Below are 24411 nucleotides of genomic sequence, written 5' to 3'. Positions count from 1 at the left end.
CCAAGGCACCATATAAAAGGATGGGTTATCCATATAATTAGCAATGAGGTCCCACCAGCTACAGCTTCAGACTCGAAACAGTTTCAGTTCTAAATTCATAAAATCACGTTCTGAAAGAATGGGAAGGATAGTTTTAGAACCATCCAGAAAAGCACTGGCTAGCAGGCCGGTGTCTTTCACATCCCCTCATTCCAGACAGTTTTATGTAATTAGATCACTTTATGTTATCTGATGTTAGTATTATCCAAACATTTTGGGTGGTCACATATTTATGTTAAATTTTATTTATTTATTTATTTATTTATTTATTTATTTATTTATTTATTTATTTATTTATTTATTTATTTATTTGTTTGTTTGTTTGTTTGTTTGTTTGTTTGTTTATTTATTTTTGTTTCTTTGTTTGTTTGTTTGTTTGTTTGTTTCTTATTATTGCACTGTTGTGTTCTGCTGTGGTTTTTCCTGTTATATTTAGTGTTTATTTTGTGAATTGAAAGGTTGTTTAATGTTCGTAATTTTTCTTGAAAAAATTAAACATCTTGAATGCCTAAGAGATAAAGCAGGGCATATATATTTTAAATAAATGCATGGATAAAGTATAAGATTATGCTTCAGATATTTCTCTGTGTGTAATCATATCTACCATGTGACTTTTCTCTAGTTTACTGTTCAAGGCTTCCTCAACCTTCAGTTGGCAGGCAGACTGTTTTAACAAGAAATATATCCAAAGTAAAGGCGTACCTTGGTTTACGAATTTAATGCGTTCTCCGGGACGTTTTGTAATGTGAAAAATTTGCAAACTGAAACATGGTTTCTCATAGGAATGCATGCATGGGGGTGGCACTATAAATCTCCCAGGCTCAATGCAAACTTGCTTCATATTGCGGGGGGAAATCGCAAACCAAGGCATTATTTTCAATGGATTTTCATTCATAAACCGAAAATTACATTAACCGAAGCATTCGTAAACCAAGGTACCACTGTATGACAAGAATCAAAGAAGAAGAAGTAGTTTCTCTGCCAAGGGATTCATTCCCCCTAGAACAGACCACTGGCTGAATTCTCACTTTTTTACTCAGCACTAGTACTCAAAGTTACTACTCCTATGGAAAACATTATCCAGAAAAAAAATTCTTAACAAGTTTTTAACCATTGTTCACCTGCCTATTTCTGTGGTAAATATTATGAAAGTGGTTTTATTTCAGTCTATTGTATTTATAATGGCTGCTTTTCTCTAAACATTTTGTAACATTTTGCTTCTGGAAACCTGGTTAGGATAATATTAACTTTAGAGTGACCTTAGATAAGACCATGGAGGTTCAGCTTTTCCCTGCTGCTACTCACTGTTTCTATCCCCCTCATTAGCACTGTCTGCTGGCTTTCCAGGATGAAAGCTGGTGGGTGAGCAAGCAAAAAGGCAGTGTCATTTGCTCCTCCTCCTTATGGACATCATCTACTCCGGTGGCTCCCAACCTTGGGTAACCCAGGTGTTCTTGGACTTCAATTCGCAGAAGCCTTCCCCACCAGCTGTGCTGGCCAGATGTCTGGGAGTTGCAGCTGAAGAACACCTGAGTTACCGAAGGGAACCATTGTTCCACCTCATCTGTTCCGTTGACCTGGGAATAAAGGCACACAAGCAAACTAGTGCACAGGGAGAGATGAGCAGAAGGGCCCAGGAGCTTCACTGGAGAGATGTAGACCTAACAAGTGCAAGCCTTGCCGAACCTTGATCCCAGCCCTCTTAAGTTTAGGATTCAAATTATTTGTTTTATTTAGTTATTTATTTAATTTCTAAACCACTCATCTGGCAACCCAGGTCACTCTGGGAGGTTTAATAACAATGTGGGAGATTTTACATCAAGCCACAGAGATTTACATTGCATAATGTACACTTTGTATTATCTAAGTATTTTAAGAAAAGATCAAGTATAGATCAAGTATCCTTGCTGCAACCTTTCACCTAGATGGCTTATTAAGTAAAAATCTACCTGACTCACTGACAAAGGTTCATCCGTGTTTCGATCATCCGAAGATTTTGGAACTTCGAGTCTGTCAATAAAGGCCTGGAGTTCTTTCCTAAACGCCTTCATCTGAGCATTTATCCGATACAGAAGTTCATGTTCCCGTATCCTACTGCCATCATCTTCCTCATCCGTAAGTCCAAACATGTCTCCATTTGCCACATAAATTCTTGCCTCTGTTATTATGGTGCTTGTGTCTGAAATCAGACGGTCTATTGTCTTGCCCAGGCGTTCTGCTTCACAGCGGATATCCTTCATTTGTTGCCGGTCTGTGAAGCTTTTCTGCCAACCTGCCGGTGGAGAATAGAAGGTTCTAGTGGGAGTCAAGCAACGGATGTTGTGGACTTCCTCTGAGTCACTTTCCCCACCAATGGGCCCTTCTCTTTTGCGGTGTGGGGGACGAGAGTCATCATCACTTTCTTTTTTCCCTGCATCACTTTCAGCATCACTGTCTCTGGGACTGCCTCGGATCCCTAAATGAGAGGCCAGATCATAGCGCTGCATGTTAGACATCAAGACTTTGTTCTCATACTGTAGCTGCATGACCTTACCACTGAGTTCATTGATCTGCATGCGGGCAGCTTTGAGTTCTTCTTGCAGTGCTTCTGTTTTGGCACTATCGTGGTGTCTTGAACTGTCATGAGCTCCACTCTTGTATTTGTATTTGTTCAGCTCTGCTGTGATGCGTTTGTTTTGTTCTTCTACATCAGCTAAGTTCCTCCTCAAAAGTTCAGTTTCATCCTCAACCAGCTGCAGATGCTGTCGCAACTCTGAGATAGATTCATTCTGTTCCCCCATTAGAGGGTTGGCTGCTCCTGAGAAATCATCTCCTCTTAAATCATCAAGTTCTGCTTTAAGTCCTCTGTTTTCTACTTCCAGTTCCACTATTTTTCTTCCCAGAATATTAGCTTCTTCCTCTACAAGCCTCAAACGAAGCTTGAGTTCTGATTCTCTTGTGGTAGGTGGGCCTCCAGCTTCTCCTTTTGGTAAGGGACTGTCAAGATCACCATAAAATGACCTATACTTTTGCAGGTCATGTTCAATTCGATCTTTTTCCTTGTCTATTTTTGCCAGCTTTTTCCTCATTAGAGCAGCCTCCTCTTTGACAAACTGCAACTGGCATTTCAGATCTTCACTGTCCTCCTTATAAACAGAAAAAAATATTCAAAAATTACATGCAAGCATGGAAATCCATCAGTCTTTCCATTAATTTAAGCAGAGGCAAGATTCCATTTAATCCATACTGTATATGAGCCACAAAATGTTTATGTACTGTTGTAAAACCTAAATATGCCACTAGATCTCTGTGAAAAGCAGAATCAAGTTCATTACGAACAGTATGTCCAAAATCATGCTGCCCCAAAACCAACTCAACATCATTTAATAAACAGAGGAATTATGTTTAAAACTTTTGAACAGGCACTGACAGAAACAAGACCCAAGATCTTTTGTCAATGTCAATTTCACATATTATACAGAAGCAAACTCGAGCTTACCACCAACCACACAATCAAGAGGAAGCTATAGCCTATCTGTGCCTACATTATACATATGATTGTATTTTTTTGCATTCACAAGTGGCTGAAGTCCTGTTGAATAACTGCTTATGGAAAAAGCTGATGACATCATTAATCTTAAAACTCCTGCAGGTTCTGAGGCTCCCTAGAAACACTTTTCCATCTGGGGAAGCTTTTGGGAGCCCTGTGAGGGGAAAGCTGTTAATGCCCCAAAATTACCACTGCTGGTCCTCATCCTGCTCCAGGTGATCTTCAGGCATTAAAGGCTCCCCTCCACCCCAATACTGATGCTCCCACATGCTTTCCTGGGCTGACCCTGGGAACCTGGGGTAGGGGTGGGGAAATGAAAAGAAAATAAATTAAAGATTATCACCCACAGCTGATGGCATAATCACCCTTTTTGCACATTGAGTTACTCAACAATATTTCAGTCCCTATATTCTAAGTGTCAAGTTCACATTTAGAGAATACCAAGTGACCCACACTTGTTTATTATACTAAACAGTTGCCGTTCACACCAAGAGGTTCTGATTCCTAGTAAGCCGCCTAGAGTGTTCGCAATGAACAGATAGGCGGGGTATAAATGGAATAAATAAATAGTACTATAAAGAAAAAAGGGAGTCAATAATACATAAATACAGTCAGCCTCATCTCAAGATGGTTTCATCATGGAAGTAATGATCTAATTTTATCAGCAATTTTAACCAATCAGAAGTAGATAAGACTTTAAAAACTGAAAGTACAAATACACTTGGTTGCATAGATTTTTGAACTCTATAGACAACAAAGGCCTTCAAGTTTATTAAACTGTATCATGAATAGACAGAAATACTAGAGCTCACCTCAGTGGGTGTCTGCTGTGACTTTTTTTCTGACTTCTGCAAATCTTTGCTTCCTCTTCTCTTCAAGGACTGCTGTAAAAGGACAATACAGTATTTTATTAAACATTTTACTAATTCTGTATGTAATGCAAATCCATTCAGTCATCATTTGAAACACTAGAAACTTGCCCAGATTGCTCTTTCTGATTCTTCTCCTGACTGTACTGACATTGGATATAACAGCTGTAAGCAATGATCTTGTGTTCCCTTCAACACAAAGATTCTTCAGCTTGTAAGTCCTTTCCCTTCCTGCATAGCCATTTATTTCAACTTCAATAATCAGCTGCAAGAACCTGTACTTTTCATCTCTCATTGACTGACATAGTCTAGCTTTCCACATTTTATGAATGTTATGATTTTTTGTATTTCTTCATTTATTTTAATGTTTCTTTGTTGGTTACCTTCTTAACCCAATATATTCTTTGTATCCTGTGACAAAACTAAATTTTGAATGCTTCTGCTTCTATCCTTTTCGGTGTAGTCCATTACTCAATGCCATATAGTACAACAGAGAATACACAATGTTGTACAATGCGTATGCTCAAAGTCAGTTTTAGGTTTTTGCTGAATATTATATTCTTCAACTTGAGGAAGCTGTTGAGCCATCTCTATTCTGAACATTGGCTTTTCGACTATGCTCATTAATAACTTCATTAATGTATTCATTTACATCAAGGTGGTCTGTTTTGTAACTCATAGTACACTAAGCCTTTGTGCACTTCCACCACATGCTCAAAATGTATGAAACGTACTTATTATTTTAAAAACATATTTTACAATGTTTTAAGGGGCTCTCAGAAGTCCTTAATTAGAGAGAAAAACTTCTACAAAGTTGCCTTTATTCACATGAGAAGCATCAGCAGGATTTTAACCTTAATGTTTTGGACTTTTTTCTCAGTCTAGGGAGGGAGTCAGCTCTTGTGTTTCATCAGACAGTAACAATATTCTGATTCCTTCCAAAGTATTGTAATCATCCTTGCCACAACATGTGTCAAGAATTCCAACTGAAATTAGGAACAGAAACACCATTATTGATTGAATGATTGATTGATTGATTGATTGGTTGGTTGGTTGATTGACTGACTGACTGACTGACTGATTGGATTTATATCCCGCCCATCTAGACCAGAGGTCTACTCTGGGCAGTTTACAAATTTAAAAACCATGAAACCAAAAAACATATATTACAGATCCAAGGTGGCAAAAGTATAAGAAATCAAGATATGGCAGGAGAGAAAGCCTGCCCAAATAGCCAGGTTTTAAATTTATTCCTGAGTTTATTATTCCATAGTAGGACAAACAGTGAAAAGTTCAATCCGGTTGTTAGTCCAAACTCATTCAATCAATGGGATTTAATATTAAGTGTAGCTGACCTATCACTGATTCAGTGGGCCTGCTCTAATTGATATAAGCAATTAGATATAGTTCTATCTAATCTACTATGATCTATGTATTATTTATTCACGTAAGGATTTAAGAGTTATTCTTCAGAATAACCTCAGAGTTATTCTTCTAAGAATAGCTTATAATAAAAGAGTAAAACAACATTTAAAAACAGTAATCACAAACATCTCAATACAGTACACAGAGAAACAAAATAAGACATTACCAGGTGACCCTTTGAAGAGGGAATTTCAGAGATGGTATGCCAAAACTGAAATGTCTAGTCTCCTATCATCACCCACTTCTCTTTGAGATTGCCAAACCCAGAGAGGAACATCTGATGAAATTTCAACATCAGGGACTTTGTCAGCCAGGCTAAGTAATGCCTGACCCTCCCTAAAGAGTCCTACAGAACTTTATAGACCTCCAAGGAAAAAAAAATCAGAAGCCCATGTTTGCCACACCTGCCATTACCCCCAAAAAGGTTTAACTCTGGAATGAAATCAAACAGTCACTGACAATCATATCAAAATTCATCTGAGCATCAAAGCATAAGTCTTTTGATTGTTGCAACAATTCCAGGCAACATTAGCTTATCTATTTCTACAAGCTTTATCTATATTGCTTCTATGTTCTATATGCACAAAATTCTTTAGAGCTGTGAAATACAGAAGTCTTACAGCTATGAAGAAAAATGTAAGCACAAATACTTAAACTTATGAAAATACAAAACTTAATTTGTAGGCAGAACTTAAATCATGTAAAAATAAAGGAGCTTATAGATGTAAATGGCACATTTAAAAAGCTGAGAACACATTTCTAAAATACCCAAATTCTTAGAATAAAATTGTATAATATAAAAAGCATTTCTTAGCCTCTAACCATATTATTAGGCACACATGAAAAATAGTACATTTTCTAAGTGCTCACCCAGTCATCTGAAAGTTAAAATCTATGTAGGAAAATCCATAATTTCTTCATCTTTCTCTCTATGCTGTTCCATTATCTTTTCTCCCAGTTTCTTGGCTCAGCTTGGCTGTGCTAACACAATTGTTGTTGTTTGGTGTCTTTTGCTCAAAGGGGCATGGGGTTGTGATAATGAGTTGAGTGTGTGTGTCATCTTCTTATATTTCTAATTCTTACTAATTTTTTATATTCTTCCTAAATATAAACAAGTAACTATAAACAACTTTATCTGGAGACCTTATCTGTAGGTCTTGGAGTTCAAATGCTTAAAGATAATTTTAAAAACCTGCCCAATAGAGTCTCAATTATTCCAGCAGAGTTTATACTTCAGAGGTTTGTAACTTAATATCTGGCTAGTTGCCAATTTACTTAAAACATGTTTTGACTAGATCTTTTGCAAAGCCTGGAGTTGCAGGGGTCCACAGCATCCAAAATTAAAAATCTGAAATTATTAAAAGATCCAAATGTGGGTCCTACATGGACCTACAAAAAGTGCAAACTAACCCTAACCTACATCCCCTTTAAGATGCAACAAAAACACTTCTACTATCAGAATGCTATGGTAGAGTGATTTTGTTCAGCTTGGGAGCCCTCAAATTGTTTTGATTCCATATAGTAAATTATTTCAAACTACAATTTTAAGCACACTTTCATTTTCAGGGCTGTTTTTTCTATACTCCCCCCTTAATTATTTTTAATACTCTGTACATACAAAATTTCAAATATTGACAAGTGGGAACATATGTTCCTATAACTTTGGATTTATAGATTAAGGATAGCACACATGGCTGCAAAATATATGAGGATGCAGCATAACACTTAAAATCTGTCAAAAGATAATCCTTATGTTCACTTCCAATGTTTTTCTATTTTGAAGTAGAGTTTACAATCTCATTTCAAATGGAAACTTGTGTATAATGAAATGCAGTAATCTAAACAAGATGTTCCAGGTTAACTTGGGTCAGATATGAAACATTCTGCTTCACTGCAGGCAAAAGGTGACCTTTCGATACTGCTATTTTCTACAGTTCTACATTTCTCATTTGATCAATGCTGTGCTCCTGCCTTCCCCAAACACTTTACAGCTTTCTGACTGTCAAAGGCATGGGCTTATTGAAAAATATTTCACAGCAAGTTAATCTCATGTCTTGCCTTCTTGATGCAATTCTTAATTTCAGACAGGAGTTATAGGCAGTCTATCTATGTAATAACATTTCAATTGAAACAAGTAGCACTTATATAACACTTTCCTTTATCTTTTTTAAAAATGATTTTTCAAACTTCTACATCTTTTTATTATTATTATTATTATTATTATTATTATTATTATTATTATTATTATTATTATTATTATTATTATTATTATTATTATTATTATTATTATTATTATTATCATCATCATCATCATCATCATCATCATCATCATCATCATCATCATCATCATCGTTGTTGTCGTTGTCGTACGGCTTATGCCAATACAAAGGAAGAATAAGCCATCCACAACTCAATTTAGCAACAGAAACAACCTCATTTTTCTTCCTACTAGAGATAGGGAAGCGTCTTGTGTCTCAATCCTTGCCTGGCAATAACCCACAGTTACCCGTATACACACTGCAAAGAATGGCACATGCCAACAGCCTGGATGATGGCCTGCTGACAACTCAGTCAGGAATTTAGCTGGAAGTGCAACACACCATCACTAGTGCTTTCTCCTTCGATTTGATAATAAAGCAAATTCACTTAGAAAGGAGTGTGAATTGCATCTTTTCCCAGTCAAGCCTTGATCAAGAACATGCGTTCTTAACCGGCCTTATGTTCTTCTAGTTCAATCCCCAGTCCTGCCTCTCCAGACAGTTTGCTGTCTGGTTCTGACTTTTCAGTCCCAATGTTTGTTTTGCTCATCAGTCCTATCTTCTGATCTGTCCATTAACTCTAATATCTAGCACGTCCCAAATCCTTGACACCTGGACTACTTCTTTGCTGCTTAAAAGCCAGTCCTGAGCAGAAGTCCATCCTCATATACATGCACCTTCCTATTCAGCGTAACACAAATTTTGTGCATCACATTATTTGTGTTACTAGCCAGTTCACTTCAACAGAAGTATACTGCATACCCCTTTCTTCTGTTGAGCTGCATATTTCCAGGTTCCACTATCATTCTGATACTGCAAATAAAAATGATGATTAAGATGTGTTTCAGAGAAAGGGAGGTCAAAGAAATAATCAGCATCTAATGTCACTGAAATCCATACCTCAAATCCTGTATCTTCCAAACACAAGTCTACCATCTTCTCAAACCATTTAGATGTATGAAAATCTATCTTCCTCCCAAAATATCTGGAAGTCTTGCTTCCAATGGAAGAAACAATTAAGAGATTCCTGTATTTTAATATTTCCAGTGCAGAAAGAAGCTCTGCTGTACCATCACTGTTATAGCCATCCCACTGAATCGTAATATGATATACCCAAACTGCTGGCATCTATTCAAATTAAATATTTAGTTAAACCCCTAATAGCATATGCTTCTGGTAATTAGATTTCCAGGACAGTCACTATCAATCATGCTTTAAATTAATGGAAGTCTCCCGTTATTACAAGAACCAGAATAGTAACAGATGGACAGCAAATATCTCCTAAGCACAAGAGTCAGTCATCCAAAACATAAACCAAGGAAGTTACCGAATATAGGTTTCATATAAAATTATATTTCAAATTTTTTTATGTGGCAAGTGTGGTGAATTTCATAGTTTATTTTTTATTCAGGACAAGAGGAAATGACGCAACTCTGTAATGTGGGCCCATTTTATACACACTTTTTTTTCAATGTCACATTGAACTAACAAGGAATACCTACAGAATTACCACTACTGGTCCTTAAACAAACCAATTATTCTCGATTTACAAATGAAACTGAATTTCAAAGTCTAAAGGATCTTCTGGGTTACAATACAACAGACATGTGGTATGTCTTCATTTTTGTGAGTATCAAGATGCACCTATGGGCTAGCTCACATGACTAAACTTAATCTGCAATATATTGTTTCCATGAAAAAACCATTAATTTCCAAGCCAGCCTCACAACAGTAGGGTTGACAGTGTAGCGAAATGCCAAAAGGTGACATCATTCCTGCCTGTCCATCACAGAAGCTCAAGGGGGAGGAGCCAAGGAGAGGGCAGGAGGGGCGGAGTTAGAGAGACAGTTGGAGATGTGAAATGGCAGTTAAGGTTTAGAAGTGAGAAGAAGAGGGTTAGAGAATTGAGCTGAGAGTGTTAGGAGAGGGAATCGAGAAGATTAAACAATATATTGAACAAACAGGAATGAAGTTTTAAGGACTATAAGAGAGATATTGATCAAAAGTATATAGTAGTTTGGAATAAAAGTGATTGGATACACAATCCAATCCGTATTAATACCTGATGCAGTTCTTACGTGATTTACATTTATGATTTACTTGAAAATAAAAGAATATTTGTTAATTAAACCTCTGATTCCTAAGTTCAATCAATAACCCTTAGTCTTGGCAGCACACGTGTATAACATAATTGGTATTAGGAGAATACCTGGTGGCAGCTAGAAGAGAAATGGGTGTAAGCCTTTGTGAGGGCCAGAATACACAGGGGCCACAAGGCTGATAGCCACAGACAGCAGTGTGGCTCTTTCTTGAAATTAGATGGTGAGGGAAAGGAGGACATTGCTGTATGACACAGGACGGTACTAATTTCCTACTTATGTGCACAGACTGTAGAAGGTGATTACACCAGAGTACAGTATATTTTCCTTCTGAGCCTCTGCTGATGGAAGAATTTATATATTAAAAACTTTCTTGTGTTCACCCAGCCCTGCATGTTTCCCAACTTTCCAAGTGAATGTTTTCCATGATCAACTGAAACAATGCAAATGCTGAACAGTGAATTGGAATCTCAAGGCTAGTTATAGGCTATAGTATATTATAATATTATGCTATAGGTATACATGTGGAGAGTCCTAATTCCTTCAGGAAAAGAGATGGAAAAAAGCTTGGGAAGCAGGAACATGTAACCTGAGATTATTAAAAAAATAAGTACTGTGCTAAATTCCATCAATATGTACAAGGAAATAAAAAGAACCCTAAAGCATTTTGAAGGTTAATATTGCCCCTCTCCCCCAGACAGCAAGGAGGAATAGAGAGTGAGGGGGAGGGGGAGGAAAGGCAGAGGAAATGCAAATTGCTAAAATTGAGATGGGCTTAACAGAAACACATGACAAGCATCAGCATTTATTGCATTCGGCGTTGTAGTATTAACATTTAAGGAAGAAAACACAGTTTCTTCAGTCAAACTGGATTAAAGGCCAAAGCCCAATTCAAACATGACCCCCAGAATGTGGGTGCCCACACAGCATTCTCTGCTAGTTTAGATCCATGCAGCTCTAGTGCTATTTGTAATAACTCAAAATGTGACTGAGTCACACTAGTGAGGCAAAGGCAACATTTGAAACAGCCTTAAGAAACATATTGGACTATATGTACCTGATTACTGGTTTAGTTACCCAAAGAGACCTGCAAATAGTTTGTGAACAATTTTAAGCAACAACAGTGTGATACATAACAAATCCAGGTTATATTGACCCATCATCAATCACTGAATGGTATATGGACAGCTGGGCAATTACAACATAAATTGGGCAAATAATATTTGTGCTTTTTTACAAAGCTACACAACAAATGCATAACTGGGATTAGAAGCATCAAATATATACAGATGCAGATCCTGTTTGTGACTATTTAGTTGGTAAGTTAACCAACGAACATTTAACGCTCAGCTGAATCAAGACAGGACTCATGTTCTACTAAACACAAGAGGTTACAACTGAAAGAAGTAATTTCATCCTCCTCATCTTTATTATACAGGTTAATGAGGCAACAACGGTGTTAGTAATTAGAGCCTTCAAAACTGTTACCTCCAGTGCTAATCTGGCAAGAAAGAAACATTTTCATGTGTAGAGTTCACCTGTAACCAAGTTTCTTTCTTCAGGGTGGGATTTTAGAACAACAATGCAAACATTATCTGAGAGGCCAGACTGAGATCCAAAGAACACACCACATTTCTTAATCGTTCCAGACAGAATATCTGTGCCTAAAATATGAGATACTAGAAATATATGAAAATCCTGCATCTGGCACAGTATCATCCACACTGAGAGTGGTTTTTCAACATTTCAGAAAGGTGTCTTTCTGAGCCATAGCCACTGATTTCACTGAGATTTTCTGCAGGTGCACCCTATGATACCATTAAACCGTGGCCTTTATTTTATGTGTTATTTCATTACTGCTTCTCTTCCAAATTGTCCACTGTAGACATTACTCATAACCGTCAATTTAATCATCAAAAGTACATTTCCTAGTTAGTATCTTTTCCTCTAGAAAGACTTCTGAAGATATTCAGAAACCAAACATATAGATACTTTTATCCTTTGTGACAGAAAAGAGAGAGAGATCAATCTCTTTCCTTCCTTTAGAGCAGTGGTCCCCAAGCTTTTTGGGGCCACGGACCGGCTGGGGAGAGCAAGCTTCATGAGTCGGGGGCAGGGGCACCCCCGTGCTCACACGGAGTGCATGTCGCACCTGCAGGGGGGTCATGCTCACATGCATGCATGCAAGTGTGACACATCCCCCGCAGGCACAACTCACTTCCCGCGAGCGTGACACACCCATTGCACGTGCGTGGGGGGGTGGAGATCCGTATCCACAGCCCAGTTCCGGCAAGCACCAGGCCGTGGACCGGGCGGGGGGGGTTGACACGGGGGTGCCCCTGCCCCCGACGCATGAAGCTTGCTCCCCCCAGCTTTAGAGCACCTTTTGCATCAAAGTAAAACAATGGCTTTTATCTTTTCAGGGGGCTACAATCAAAACATTTTATTCTAATATCAACATGTCATTTGTTGGCTTTCTATTCATATTGCTACCAAGAAAGGTGAAAAATGATCTTATGATTATCCATCTGTTCTGTTCAAAGGAACTAATACAAATTACAAGGAAAAAAAGAGCTGAACACTTCCCCATTTCAGTAGCATTCTCAAAATCCAATAACCGTGATCAATGGCAAGTTAATAAATAATCAAGAGAAAACTAAAGTTGGTTCACTCAAGATTCAGAATACTATGTCATTAACTTTAGTATTAACAGAATTCTAAATGCACCACAAAACCCATCAATTTATTAAGGACAGTGTATTTTTTTTAATTCAAGGCATCCTTTCACATCTCACCTAGTTAGTCTGAAATCCTAGTAACTGTGCCTCTTATACATCACCAAGTGTAGCAACATGGCAATGACAAGGGAGACAGCAGAAAAGGCAGAGATACTGTAAAATAGAAATCCCATGTGGGGCTCATCAGAGCAAATGGTAAAGAATAAAATATGATACTCCTGAAATCAGACCAAAATCTTATTTCAAACGTATTTCAGATAAATGCATTAAACCATCAGTGGAATAAACAGAAGAGATTCCCTTGCAGTGCAGATGCAATATTTTTAAAATGAAGACATGGAATAATTTTGTCATTTTAAACAGCAGAAAATGATAAACTACCCAGCCTGATTCTCCCCCATGCCAGAAGTGTACATGTAGAAGATAATCCATAGGGTTTAAATGCTCCAGCTGCTTCCATACTCAGAACCAGATATAAATTTTACAAGTTCTTTCTCTCTGGTCACCAAGAGAGGAAAAATGAGTAACTTATGCTTCAGGGCTCATACAAATTCCTGAGTACACAAAGAATATGTCCCAGGCAATGACCTATTTTATGTTTACTAAACCCCATAAAATATAGCTGCTTGAGCCAGCGGGTTTGGTTCTATTTTTCTGAATACCAAACAGCAACAGATATGCCTTCAAGAATCAGTGCTTCTCATTTCAAAAAACAAGGAAACTTTTCCTGCAAACAAGTACACAGCAGGCCAAAGTCTCAACCTTTCTAATCATTCATGAAAACAGCAATTTGGAGTAGAAGGAAAAGGCTTAGTAAAAGCGACGCAATGAAAACGGAACCACCAGTTCTTTTAGGAAATGTTCACAGTTTCCCTAATATTTATTCTCTTTCCCATATCATTTAATCCCATCTGTATCTTCATGGTTTAGTCTAACATTCTGTCAGTTTCTGAAGCACACTGAGTACTACCATCCCAATTATGAACTTAGGTGGTATAAAAACTATTATATTTTTACCAGATCCCCAGAAGTATATGGCAAATGTATTCGCGATGGCAAAGTATATGGCAAATACTAACCTCTTTCATTTTGTCAAATTCATTTTGCAAAGCCTGTTTAGCAATCTCCACTTCTATTAGCTGCTGTCTTAACTTTTCATTTTCATCTTCTGTGGCAGTACGTTTTTCTTCCACATTTTCCAACTCATGATGAAGTCTTACTGAAACATCTTTTGCAACCTAAACAGAACAGTACTGAAATTTAAAAACTAACAAAACATCTTTATTACAGTAGAGCAGGGAGATAGTTTGCCTTAATATGAAAGTTTAAGGAGTGGGAGTAGCAGCAGCAGCACCTACTTGGCAAGCGCAGGGCTTCCTCCCTGCCTCGTAGGGACTGGGTCCCACCTGCCCGCCCACATGTTCAGAAGGGGATCCCTCTCCCTGCCCAGCAGTCTTCTCTCTCAGGGGTTTGGCGCCACTGGGGCCTCTGCTTTTAGGTCTCTTGCCCCCCTCTTCGCGGGTCACCTGGTGAGACTGCTGCTGCTGTCACCTCGTCCTCCTTGCACTTCTCCTTCCCCCCCGCCTGGTGCTCATCCGCTCCCTGCCCAGACATGCCGCGAGAGGGGGTGCTGCCGAGAGAACAGCCTTCTTGCACGTGCTTCCCCCCCCCCCAGTCTCGCTGAGCCACACTGGGCAAGACCACGGCATCTTGCCAGAGTGGGAGTCAAGAAGCCCCAGGAAGCCCCATTAGCCCTTGGGTACAGGGGAGAGATTACTCTGCTTTGGGGCCAGCCTTGCAGAAGTGGCACATGCAGCTGCTACGAGTGTGTGAATCTGTGGGCATTTAAACTCCAGAAGTTTACTGCCACCCCCTCCACGGAACCTGGGTGCCTTGTCTTCCAGCAGCATCCCTCCATTGTCCCCAACCTGCATCTAAAGAGGGCACGCTTCTTATGTGGAGAACGGTAACGCGCGGGCAAGAGCAGACCACAGGGGGAAATCTTGCTCTCTTCAGGTTGTCGTCCTTGCTTGTTTGCTGCACTCATTTTACTTCTGGCTCAAAACATGCAGGTGGGAACCCTTACGAAAGCACGTTCTCTGCAAGGAGGAGGACTTGTGCTCTTCCCTCCCACCTTCCCTTTCCTGTTTCTGCTCACGGCCAGGTGAGGAACGCATTAGCCGGGCCATCGCCAAAGACAGCGCTTTCCCCCTTCGCCTTGCCTCTGTCCTCACCTTTTGAATGCTCGCCCAGATATATTGTGTCTGAACAGGGAGGCTCTGTCCGCTGACTGTGACGAATGGCTTTTGGCACACTTTCCTCCGGCAAGCTGACCTGATCCACTGGAGAGGCTGGTCACCCTGGCATCCCTTCCAAAGCAAAAGGGTGCAAAGGAAGCGGCTCCTGCATCGGCGGCTGCAGGTCGTCCTGACTGGGCGATGGAGCCGCTTCCTTGGGTCAACCCCATTTGTCCTGCTGCAGGGCAGGGCTCTCACCGGAAGGTGCTGGGGTAAGAGGAGGAGGAGGGAGGATAAACGCCAGCCAGTCAGCGGACAGAGCCTCCCTGTTCAGACACAAAAAGCTTTAGCAAAGCCTTTCTTGTGGAAAATCTGATGCGGCCCAGCCTCACCCAGACTCTGCCTCCAGCGGCCCCCAGGTAAATTGAGTTTGAAAGCCCTGCAGTAGAGCTACTTGTGGCCACATTTTGAAGTATCATTTTGCCAACAAAAACTGGGCTGTTACAGATATTCTAAAGCTAGCTGCAGCATTTTAATGACTCATATTTTGAATACAGTTCCAAGTTGAATGAATTCGTTGCCCACTAATTTTAGTTACCAGACAAAATAAATTAGGTGACCTAGATAGCAATGGTTCATGAAACTTTCAGGTCAAAGACCAATCCTTTGCCCACTGGAGCGTGGAACATTTGATACAATTCAAAACCACCATTGAACATGGGGGTTTTACATTCACTTTCGTCAATGGACAAAAAATGGTTTAACATCACATCCTAGGCTATACACATTGACTGACCAAATAAATAGCATTTTAGAAGGTCAATCTTGTGTACCATGCTTAATTGATGGATAGATTTCCATTGGTAATGGTATTTATTTAAAACTCCTTTACTTGTTGTACATGACTAAAAAACAGAATACAGAGAAAATACTTAAGATACTGTTGTCACTGCAAAATAGAATGCAAACAAAATACGATAGCTTTTACTTCTAAGAATGAATAGCAGATTCTGTTTATTAAATTGCAAGTTATGTTTTTAAAAAGAACCAGACAGTATAGATTCTTATCTCAAATGTAGAAACTTTCTGACTATATACACTTATTTAAATTTTGTCTAGTAACGATCAATGAATGAGTTAAGAAGCAGATAAATATTTAATGTGTACCCTGGTCCTATACACATGACTCAGAAAAAAGTATCTTTGAGTTAAATAGCGCTGCCTTTCAAATACAGGTAAATACAAAAGCATCCTTTAAAAACTGTATTAATAATCAGTCCCAAATTTATTTAAATATGGTGTCAATTATTCTGGGTTTTAAAGGTAAGAATAGAAAAGAAACCAAATAGATATTAAAAATAATAGATGCATCAACTTAATGAGATAAACAGTTAACTTATGCACAGTTCTTATAACCATGGTTATAAAATGAGATTTGTGCATTGGTAGAAATATAGACCTGCAATTTCATCTCATTTCTGCTCTCAGTTCACTTCTGCTTAGGCTGCTATCAAAAAATAAACACACAACTTGCCATTCTAGGAGTTTTTTTAAAATGTTCCGTTCTATTTCCAATCTGATCAGAAACATTTTCTAGGAGTAACTCTCATGGGCATATATGCATCAGATTGCAGCTTCATTCTGGGCTGTGCTTTTCTTTTAGTTACAAAAACTCAGAGGAAGAAAAATTAGCAGCAAGCAATTATTTACCTGAAAGTTGAAAAGGGAGTTACTCACTCACTCTCAAAGAAAATATAATTATGTATGGAATACTAATATTCAGGATACAGATTATTTAATCATGTGACACCAACACCACAACATGTCTAATTATGGATGAATGAATGGGTATGCACATATGCATGTCCACACACATTAGAAACAAAGTTCAATCAAGCTAATCTGATTTAAAGAAACAGCAAGCAAAAAGGGGGAACAAATAACCCCCTATTAGGGGTTGAGATCTTCTCCTCTTTTTTTTTTAATTAGCTAGGCAAATTGGTACTCTCCTTCCATATTGAAATTAATGGTGGCACATTAGAAATTTTTCTATATTCAGAGTGTGGGGGAAAATGGGATGTGATCAACAAAAAGAGTCAATCTACTTTTCTAGAGATGTGTGCTCATACAAATGGTTATTTAGGAAGCTTAATACAGGGCCTCAATTAACACAACTGTCTTATCCAGTGAGCAGGAAAACCTGGGCACCTGTTTTCCACTGGCCCAAAAACTGAATTTGCTTTAAAAATTGGCTGCTTTCCATTGAAAGACAAGGACACATGGGACCTCCATAGCTTAACAGTTCTTCCCTTGATTTGCCTCCCACATCTTTGCCAACTTCTGGTCCTGTAGTACCTTCAAGTCCTGTTCCAAGCTACGCAGGAGTTCTCCATCAATCTCCCCAGTCTGTGCATAGCGGAGTCTTTTGCGTTCTGCCTTTCGAAGACGGTACTGAAGGATCCTGCAATTTTTGTTGGCCCGCTCCAATTCATGGCGCATTTCCTGTAGCTGACAGGCATCTTCTTCAAAGAAGCTATCTCTCATCTCATCCATTTCAGTCCTCAGCTCATCTATTTCATTCTAGAATTTAATTAGAAGTATATGATATAATAGAACACACATATTTTTTGAAAAGGAACATGAGATTTAAAGATATCTGCACATACTGGCAGGTGTAGAAGTAACCATCTTATGCCCATTTACTAAACAGACCAGAATTTGGCTTAATCATACTGAAATTGGTAGATGTTTGTTATGAGTAACTTCAATTACTGTACACTGATTTCAGTGGGTCCACACTAAGCATAACTACATATTCAACTTAACATTTCTTGCAAGCTACAGGTAAATATACTACTTAATCGTCATCATCACTGCCATCATCATGTGACATCAAGTCAATTCTGATCCTTTTCCAGTGTTTTCCAAGTAGAGAATACTCAGAAGTGGTTTGGCATTCCTTTGGTCTGGGGGCACCCTGGGACTGTGCAACTGGGCCAAGACCACACAGGCTGGTTCTACTCAGAGGAGACACAGTGGGGAATTGAACTCTCAACCTTTGGCTCTAAACCACTGAGTTATCCACTCAGCAAGTATACTACTTAGCATTCTAGTTGATTCTGACTTATGACAGCCCTTACCAGGATTTCTTAGGTATAAAGTACCCAGTAGTAGTTTCCAGTCCTTTCTTCTAGTGCACTCTGAGATTTTTTCTGCTCTCCCAAGGCTACACAGGCTGCCTCATCTTCCAAGAGACACAGTGCTGAACCAGATTCCCAATCATACTATAAATCCAGCTAACGATAGTAATAATAATTGGTGAGCCTTTCCAGGGTTTTCTACGTACACTACAGTAGAGAGTACTCATAAGTAGCTTACTATTCCCTTCTTCCAGGGGCGCCCTGAGACTATGCAGCTTCCCCAAGGCCACAAAGGCTGGCTCTTCTGGGATGGACAGTGGGGAACTGGACAGCCAGACACCTTGGATCCGCCTTCGCCCTTTGGATGTGCACTGAGCTATCCAGCAACAGGAGCCCTTCTGTTTCCACAATAGGTTAGAAATGTTAAATTCCACATTATCAGAAGGGAAGACACCAATATTGTTGGACAAACCCAATAACATCTTTACATACTTTTCTTTCCAAATTGTTGTACTGTATTCTAAATGGCCTTAAGAACTTTATTCCAGCAGTTTTTCCATGAAGCCCGATTTATCAAAGACATCAGTGCCCATGCATTTCCCTGCACGCCACAGAAAAAAAAAAGAGAGAGAGAAACGAAGCCCCGTCTCCAGAAAACAGAAGGAATTTATTTTTTATTTATGCGTTGCTTTCGCTCAGGGCTTCGTGTACCGCCCATCAGCTGAACCTCCGCGGGTTGTTCCTTCGCCCTTTTCGTCCATGCGGGTTGAGCACAGCGGGAAGGAGAAGCTTCCCCACCAGCTTTGGGCCAAGAGGCTGCTCCCTCTTGACATTTCTCGTCGGGCGGAGGGGGGGGCATTGGCGGCCCCCGGGGCCCTCTCTCGGTGGCGCCTCTTGGAGGGGCAAAGCCCCCCCCTTTCCCCTTTCTGGGGAGAACGAAGGGATCCCCGCACCCGCCCGCGACTGGGCCACACCCGCCTCCTCCACTCACCTTGAGGGTCTCGTTTTCCTCCCGCAGTTTCTCCACCTCCTCCTGCAGCTCCTGCTGCCGCCGAGGGCTCCAGCTCAGGGCGCCTTCGGGGGCTCCGTCGCGGCCATTGCTGTCGTCGGTCCCCGCCGGCGCCATGGGCGAAGGGGTTGAGGGGGCAGGGGATGGGGAAGAGGAGGAAGAGCCGGCCGGAGAGGAGGCGGTGGCGACGGGAGAGGGCTTGGGCCGCTGGGCCGCTGAAGCAGCGCTCGCGCCGCTGCCGCTGCCCGGGTTGCCGCCTTTGCCTTGCATCGGGGCCTCTGCCGCCAGCGCCGGTCCCTTGCTTGCTTCAGCTGGAACCAGAGGAGCTCACTTGACGGGCATCCTCCTCCTCCTCCTCCTCCGCCGTCGTCCTTTCAGGCCCTTCGCTGCACCGCACGAAGATGGAAGAGCCGGAGCCGGAGCCGGAGCCGGAGCCGGAGCCGGAGCCGAGGCCGCCGCCGCCGCCGCCGCCGCCGCCTCGTCCTCCCGCCCACCCACCCTTTCTGCACAGGCCTCGGGCCCCCTGCTTGAGCCCCTCTCCGCTTTCGGGGAGCCGCGGCCACTGAGCAAGCGCCGCCCACCCCGCTCCCCCTCCCTCCCTCCTTCTCCACCTGCCCTCGGCTTCTGCTCGCCGGGTTCAGGTCTTGGGGAGGCGCCTCCTGCCTGAGAACCGGCGGTCCCCTCCCACTCCGCCTCCTCCCCCCCCCCCACAACGAGTCCCGCTTGGCTTTCTCTGCCTTTGGAGGAGGAGGAGAAGCTGCCTCCGCTGCCGCCGCCCCGGAGGATGGAGAATCCCTGGGTCCGCCTTCGCCCGGCCGGCGATGAGGATGCTGCCGCTGCTTCTGCTCGAGGATGCTGCTCCCCTTTGGATGCGCAGGCGGCCGCAGGAGCATCAGCGTCTCCGCTAGGTGGCTGAGGCTCGCCCTTCGAGGGAGTGACCGCGGTGGGCAGAGCAGCCGGGGTGATCCTCCTCGGCTTCTCTCAGCTGGTGAAAGAGGGACCCCGAGGTGCTTGAGATCAGGGATGCTCAAACTGAGGTGCCATCCTGGGGGAGGGGACCCGGAAGAGGAGAGACCTGGAAAAAGTCCAAGGGGAGCGGCAGGCTGATCAGATTTTCACTCTAACAGCTTTTAAAATAAGCTTAAAATTAATTTCTGTGCCAGAGATCTTTACTAGAATTAGGATTTGCCAAGAAAAACTACTTGTGCTTCTTTTAAAGCTAATACATGTAATTAAGTTTCGGTATTTATTTAACATTTTAATTTGTGTTTTGTTTTGGTGTAAAGGAAACATAGGGAGGTGTGAAGGTTTCTGAGGTCAAAGAAGGGGTGTGATACCAAGAGGTTTGGGAACCACAGCTCTAGATGCTCTCTTCCACCTCACGGATGCTACTGGAGGACTTGCTCTTTGAAGTCACTTCAGGAAGGAATGCAGGGACCCTAGAATTATCTTGGGGGGGGGGGGCTTAATATTGGCTGGTAGTCATTGTGGTTTTCCCTACCTGAAGGTATTTTTTTACATCTGGTTATTAAATGGGTTAAATATACTGTAGATCAGGGGTGTCCAACCTTTCACCTTCCCTGGACCACATTAGAAGATGGAAATTTGGTTTGGGCCGCACATACATTTGGTTTGGGCCACATGGGGGGGGCAACCTTAGCCGTCCTCCGCAGCCCCGCTCCAAGCGCGCTTACTGGCAGCTGCGATCTCCGACAGCAGAGGCTGCCAGCTTCGACTCTGGTGGCTTTATGGGGCCGGGAGGGGGTCCACCTATTGACGGGGATGGCGCAGTGCAGTCACACAGCCCCCGTGTCCCCTCCCCTCCCACTCCTTCCTTCCTTTCTTCCCTCTCTCCCCCTCTACTGTTGTGACATGCCCCGGCCACATTCTGGCCGCAAGCGCCGGCAGTGTAACTTGAAACTTTGGAATTTCTTTAAAAATAAAAAATTGCATTGGGCCGCATTAGGAGATGACCTGGGCCGCATGTGGCCCTTGGGTCGCAGGTTGGACAAGCCTGCTGTAGATATTTCAATTTGAAATTATTAAACTCAGTATGGACAGTCATCATCATCATCATCATCCTGAGCCATCAAGTCCATTCTGACTTATGATAGGTGACATTTTCAGGGTTTTCTAGGTAGAGGCACGCAGAAGGTATTTACCATTCACGCCTTCTGGGAGCATCCTGGGACTATACAGCTTGCCCAAGGCCACAAGGCTGACTCTACTCACAGGGAGAGGTGAAGTGTATCCCACCAAATATTATTGGACTGCAACTCCCATCAGCCCTAGCCACCAAATGATGGTAAGGAATGCTGGGAGTTGCAATCCAACAACATCTAGAAAACTAAGCTATGTCCACCCCAGCAATAAGATCCGCTAAAACATGCTCCAGCACACTACTTTAGCAGCACAGTTTGTGGAAATACTGTACAGTATAGATAACAGCATATACAGGAATGCAAACCAAATATTATTTTAAAAATGTGTAGTATGCATATGCAATATGTGTACCTACCAAGCTTGAAGCATGCAGCATCTCCTCATGCAAAGTCTGATCTTAGGGTTGGGTAGTCTGGTGGTCTCTTTGGCTAATGGCACCAAAATACTTAGTGGTAAGAGCAAAAATGGATTGTAGAGGAGTAAACATTGCAAAGGATCTCTGCAAGCTAGGAGAAAGGCAAAAGTCAGTGTAAACAAGTGTAAACTAATGCATGACAGGGCAAAAAGATTCTGAACTTTGCATGGGTTCTGATATGGCAGCAGCTGATCAAGAAAGAGATGATGCAACTGTTGTAAATAGCTTTCATCCTAGGGAAGACTTTAGGGTTTGCAGGATGGAGGAGGGGAGTCTTTAATTCCCTCAAATCACTGCCAGAGAGATTAGTACACCACCAAACTGGACCAGCAGAAGCAATTTGCATAACTTGAAAAGGGGATTAAGTCCATGAAAGTCAGGATAGCTGTATATCACTTCCAGTATCAGAGGCAGTATGCCTCTTGCTGAGGAACACACAATGGAGAGTGCCTCAAAAACCTATTACCTTGCTGGACAGCTTTCTGTAGACAACTGGCTGGCAAATGTGTGAACAGAGTACTGGGTTAGATAGGCCCTTGGTCTAATTCAACATGGATGTTCTTATGTCAATGCAAAGGTCAAAGAACCAAGAAAATTTCTGTGAGTTTCTAGAAGACCTGCCAAAACAAAACAGGATGTTCAGTCAGCCAAGTGAACGTTTTACCTTACACATAGCACACTATCTGAGAAAAGCAATAAAAACATATTAACAGACTTCTAAAGAACATGCATAACAAAGAATGATGTGGCACCTTAAAGATTCACAAGTTTTATTTGGTGCAAGTTGTTATGGATTGTAGTCCCTTTTTTCATGTACATGGAGTGTAACATCAGCAGTCAGACATGTACAAGCATGTATAAATGTCTGTCTGCTGAGGAAGGGCTCCATTCATCAGAGGTAATGGGCTACGATCTATGAAAACATATGCCAAACAAGACTTGTCAATTTTTAAGGGGCCACAGAACTCTCTATGGATCTTTCTGCAACAAACTCATTTGGCTACTCCCTTGAGAATTTCTATGGGGAAACAAACAAATATGCTTAAGACACTATGGGATATGGGTAAGAAGTAATGAATTATTGCTGAAATCTTACTCCTTAGCTTAGTAAGTTGCCTCTGGAATAGGCACTCCGTGTACCTTAAAAAGGGACTACTATTTGAGTTGCTGGAACTTACAGAGAAGTTGACTCACTAAATCAAATCCCCATTGATTCAGTAGACCTGCTCTGCTGTAACTCACCATGCTATGCAGCAGGATTATTATTAAATTTACCTACGCATTGGAAACTACAGATACAGGAACAAGAGACAGCAAACCCCATTCCCATTAGAAAAAAGAGTATAGTTTACATTGTTCCACTTACAAGTAAATTCTGCTTAAATTCAACCAGAGTTAAGTACATTTAGGATTGCAAACCAAACATATTGAAAAGAAAATACAAAACTTGTATATAATTAACCAAGCTTAAGATACAAAGAATATCTTGATGCAATCCAGCCCAAAGATTGAAGAATCAAGGAAATTTTTGTTCTTGCAGAAGAACTTTCAAACAAAATAGAAATCTGTAGGTTCCTGTTGCAGAAGTCCGAACTGTGGGTTAAATGCTTCTAGCTGTGCAGCAGAAGTGAATCTTCAAGTTCCCCAAAGTAGCCCATCTCTTGTTCACATTAACTGGCACTCATAGTCTCAATAACTCACTCTCAAACATTTATAAGAGAAAGAATATAAGGTTCTTCATCGTGGTCTTCTGTGAATGCACACAAAGGGTTAACCCCAGCACCAGCGTCGGTCCTCTCGGAACATTCTCTAGCTGCAAGAGAAAAGTAACAATGTTTAGGACTACCCCTACTGCGCACGCCCAGCCTAACCGTCCCTCAGTTCCATTTTTCCGCCTGGCGGTTTGGAACCTCTCGTTCTTAGCTGCATTCCTATATCTTAAAATATTAGATTTATTCCTTCGTTTTTGACCTGGTTTGGCTATACGGACTACCCTCGCGCTTTTTCCTTCAAACTAGACGACATCGGTTCTTCTCTTCTACTTCCCTCGGCTTTAACTCGGACTGTTTTATGGACTTCTTTGCTTTCTCCTTCGAACTAGTCGACGTCGGTGTCTTTACCAACCTGTGTCCCCGTCCGGACCCTTTAGCAGGTGTGTGGTGTGCGATCGGAAAATCCCCCACCAAGACGGCCACGATACTTGTTTGTATTGTTTAGGGGAATCGCACAACTCCAAATCTTGCCCACACTGCAAAGCTTTCACTAAAGCCGCCCTTAAGGCTCGCCAACAGCGCCTTAAACTTCATTTGTGGGAGTCAACATTATCTTCCACAGCGCCTTCGGAGGGAGAAATGGCTTCCACTTCCAGAGCAGCCCCCGTACAATCGGTGGTTTCCAAAGTCTCAAAAATGTCGAAGAAGTCCACGGCGCCTAAGTCGACCACTCTTGCTTCGAACCCCGAGGCACCGGCTCCTGCTCCACCGAAAGCAA

The 24411-nt window shown here is 41.5% G+C and overlaps 1 protein-coding gene across 8 annotated transcripts in view; it reads right to left on the bottom strand.

Annotated features, from left to right (window-relative positions):
- LOC110083928 (microtubule cross-linking factor 3) overlaps window positions 1-19717 on the bottom strand; it is a 54188-nt gene extending 34471 nt beyond the window's left edge. For 4 of the 8 annotated variants that reach the window (XM_078383082.1, XM_078383081.1, XM_078383085.1 and 1 more), the window contains exons 1-5: window positions 19326-19717; window positions 17550-17774; window positions 14037-14195; window positions 4381-4452; window positions 1998-3164 (exon numbers count right to left, since the gene is read on the bottom strand). In XM_078383082.1, coding sequence (XP_078239208.1) covers window positions 1998-3164; window positions 4381-4452; window positions 14037-14195; window positions 17550-17774; window positions 19326-19613 — 1911 coding nt within the window. In that variant the 5' untranslated portion in view covers window positions 19614-19717. Of the gene's footprint in view, window positions 1-1988; window positions 3165-4380; window positions 4453-14036; window positions 14196-17549; window positions 17775-19325 lie in introns of all 8 variants that reach the window. The other 4 variants (XM_078383080.1, XM_072992599.2, XM_078383083.1 and 1 more) reach the window with 3 other exon arrangements.
- Window positions 19718-24411: the final 4694 nt, after the last annotated feature.

This window comes from Pogona vitticeps, chromosome 1 (genome assembly GCF_051106095.1).
Source record: "Pogona vitticeps strain Pit_001003342236 chromosome 1, PviZW2.1, whole genome shotgun sequence".
NCBI classification, from domain to species: Eukaryota; Metazoa; Chordata; class Lepidosauria; order Squamata; family Agamidae; genus Pogona; species Pogona vitticeps.
This window is presented reverse-complemented; position numbering and strand designations above follow the sequence as displayed.